The sequence below is a fragment of the Ziziphus jujuba genome, chromosome 8 (assembly GCF_031755915.1).
Source record: "Ziziphus jujuba cultivar Dongzao chromosome 8, ASM3175591v1".
Classification (NCBI taxonomy): domain Eukaryota; kingdom Viridiplantae; phylum Streptophyta; class Magnoliopsida; order Rosales; family Rhamnaceae; genus Ziziphus; species Ziziphus jujuba.
The window spans coordinates 8,783,478-8,785,632 of record NC_083386.1 but is presented as its reverse complement, the minus strand read 5'-3'; the positions used below and the strand labels follow the sequence as shown (position 1 = coordinate 8,785,632).

The window sequence follows — 2,155 nt, the reverse complement described above, 5'->3', positions numbered from 1 at the left end:
TGTGACAAGTATGGTAAAAGCAAATCCAGAGCTGGTGGACGCACTGGACGAATCAAAGAGGAACATATTTATGCATAAAATTTCGTCAACCAAAAATTTTTAGCCTTATATATGATAAGAATTCGAAATTATCAGCAGCAACTGCTTTAGATAAGGAAGGAAATAGCGTGCTACATTTGGCAGCAAATTTGGATCCTAACCCACAACTGAATGGTATTCCAGGAGCTGCTTGACAAATACAAAGAGAATTACAATTGTTTCAGGTCATATTCTCTCCCAAGCTTCATACATCTTTTTCTTACTTTATTTTAGTATAATATGGAATTGTATATACATATATATATATATATAGCTCTTTTGGATTTTTTTTTTTTTTAATAAAATGGAATCTTATACTAAAAGTAAGGCTAAGGTTAGCAGGATACTCTGCTACCTTGTTGTATTCTCTGTAGAGATGTTTTATGTTGATTATTTAATTACTTTATGCCAATAAGCTCTTTGCATCCCATTATATAATACGAAGACAAGGATCAGTCACATTTCTGGATTATAATAATACCAAAGCAGTTTTAACTGATAATATTGCCTCTTTATATATATATATATATATGTTTGTTTTGTAGGAGGTGAAGTCAATCGTGCCTCCCTGGGATCTAGACCACAGAAACAAAGAAGGGTTACACACCAGGTGAAATATTTACTAGAGATCACAAAGAATTGGTGAATGAGGGAGAAAAATTCATGAAAGAGACAGCAACTTCATGCACAGTAGTAGGTGCTCTTATCATTACCATGATGTTTGCTGCAGCTTTTACAGTTCCTGGAGGAAACAATGATGATTCTGGATTTCCCATTTCCTTGAATGAAAAATTGTTCATGATTTTCCTCATATCAGATTCCCTATCACTTTTTTCCTCCACAACTTCAGTTTTGATGTTTTTGGGAATCCTTACCTCTAGATATGCAGAACAAGATTTCCTTCAATCTTTGCCTAGGAAGATGATGATTGGGCTTTTCACTCTTTTCTTCTCCATTGCCTCCATGATGGTTGCCTTTTGTGCTACACTTTTTATTGTGCTTAGAGAGAGATATTCATGGATTTTCATTCCTGTCATTTGCCTTGCTAGCATTCCTGTCACCTTGTATTTATTCTTGCAGTTTCCTCTTCTGGTTGATATTTTCCGTTATACTTATGGAGGAGGAATCTTTGATAAGAAGGCTAAGATTTTTCGTGTTAAACATGATAGGAAATCACTAAGATTTGGACATAGGAGGTAGGTGTGTAGTATGCGGTTTTTTCTCTTTTTTAATGTATCTGGATGTTTGTATTATATATGTTTCCTAAAGCATTTCTCATGCATATGTAACTTAATTTTTTCTTTTGTCTGAATGGATTTGGTCGGTAAAACTATTTCACTTATAATTTATTGTGCTTTTTATTTGATATTTGTTTTTAGTAAATGATTCTGAAAAAGGAAACACTTGATACGCCATTTCTTCTTCGTAAACATGAAAAACTAAAAACGTGTTGCGGTTGTTATGGATTTTACTTACCATTTTTTCCCCTTATCATTTGGTTCACAGTATAGGCCTGTTTGACTCCTCGTCGGCAAGATGCATGGCATGGGTCACTTTGTTATGGTATTACACCATCAAGGGAAAAAAAAAAAAAAAAAAAAAAAAAAAAAAAAGAATATATATATATAAAATAAAAATCATAACTTGAAAAACCAATTTGTATTTTTAAAATGCTAAAAAAAATCAATTTGTTATTACCAAAAAAACAAAAGCAAAATCAATTTGTTTTTAGATTATCAAGAAGCTACAGTTTTAATGAGAAAACAACACATTCAATAATAATCGATATGTTTGACCAGAAAACTTTAATAATATTTGTATTAAATGAAAGTTACTTTGACAATTGAGACCCATACATGCACTCTGTTAAACCGCATGAAACGGAGAACATTTTCAAATACTCCTGGAATATCCAGTAATCAGTTCTCTTGCAAATCATTTTTAGCCATGTGGCATAAATCTTGCCATGTCAGATAATGCAGTCAAAAGTTAGGACCATTTATATAATTTTACATTTCATTTCCATCTCCAAAGATTCTCCAGTAAAATTTCACCCAAAATAAAATAAAATTTAAAA

At 31.9% G+C, this 2,155-nt stretch overlaps 1 protein-coding gene across 1 annotated transcript; it reads left to right on the top strand.

Moving 5' to 3' along the window:
• Positions 1–726: 726 nt before the first annotated feature.
• On the top strand, positions 727–1,446 carry LOC107433564 (ankyrin repeat-containing protein ITN1-like). The gene has a single exon (XM_048470708.2). The coding sequence runs from the start codon at positions 742–744 to the stop codon at positions 1,276–1,278; it is 537 nt and encodes a 178-aa protein (XP_048326665.2). The 5' UTR covers positions 727–741; the 3' UTR covers positions 1,279–1,446.
• Positions 1,447–2,155: the final 709 nt, after the last annotated feature.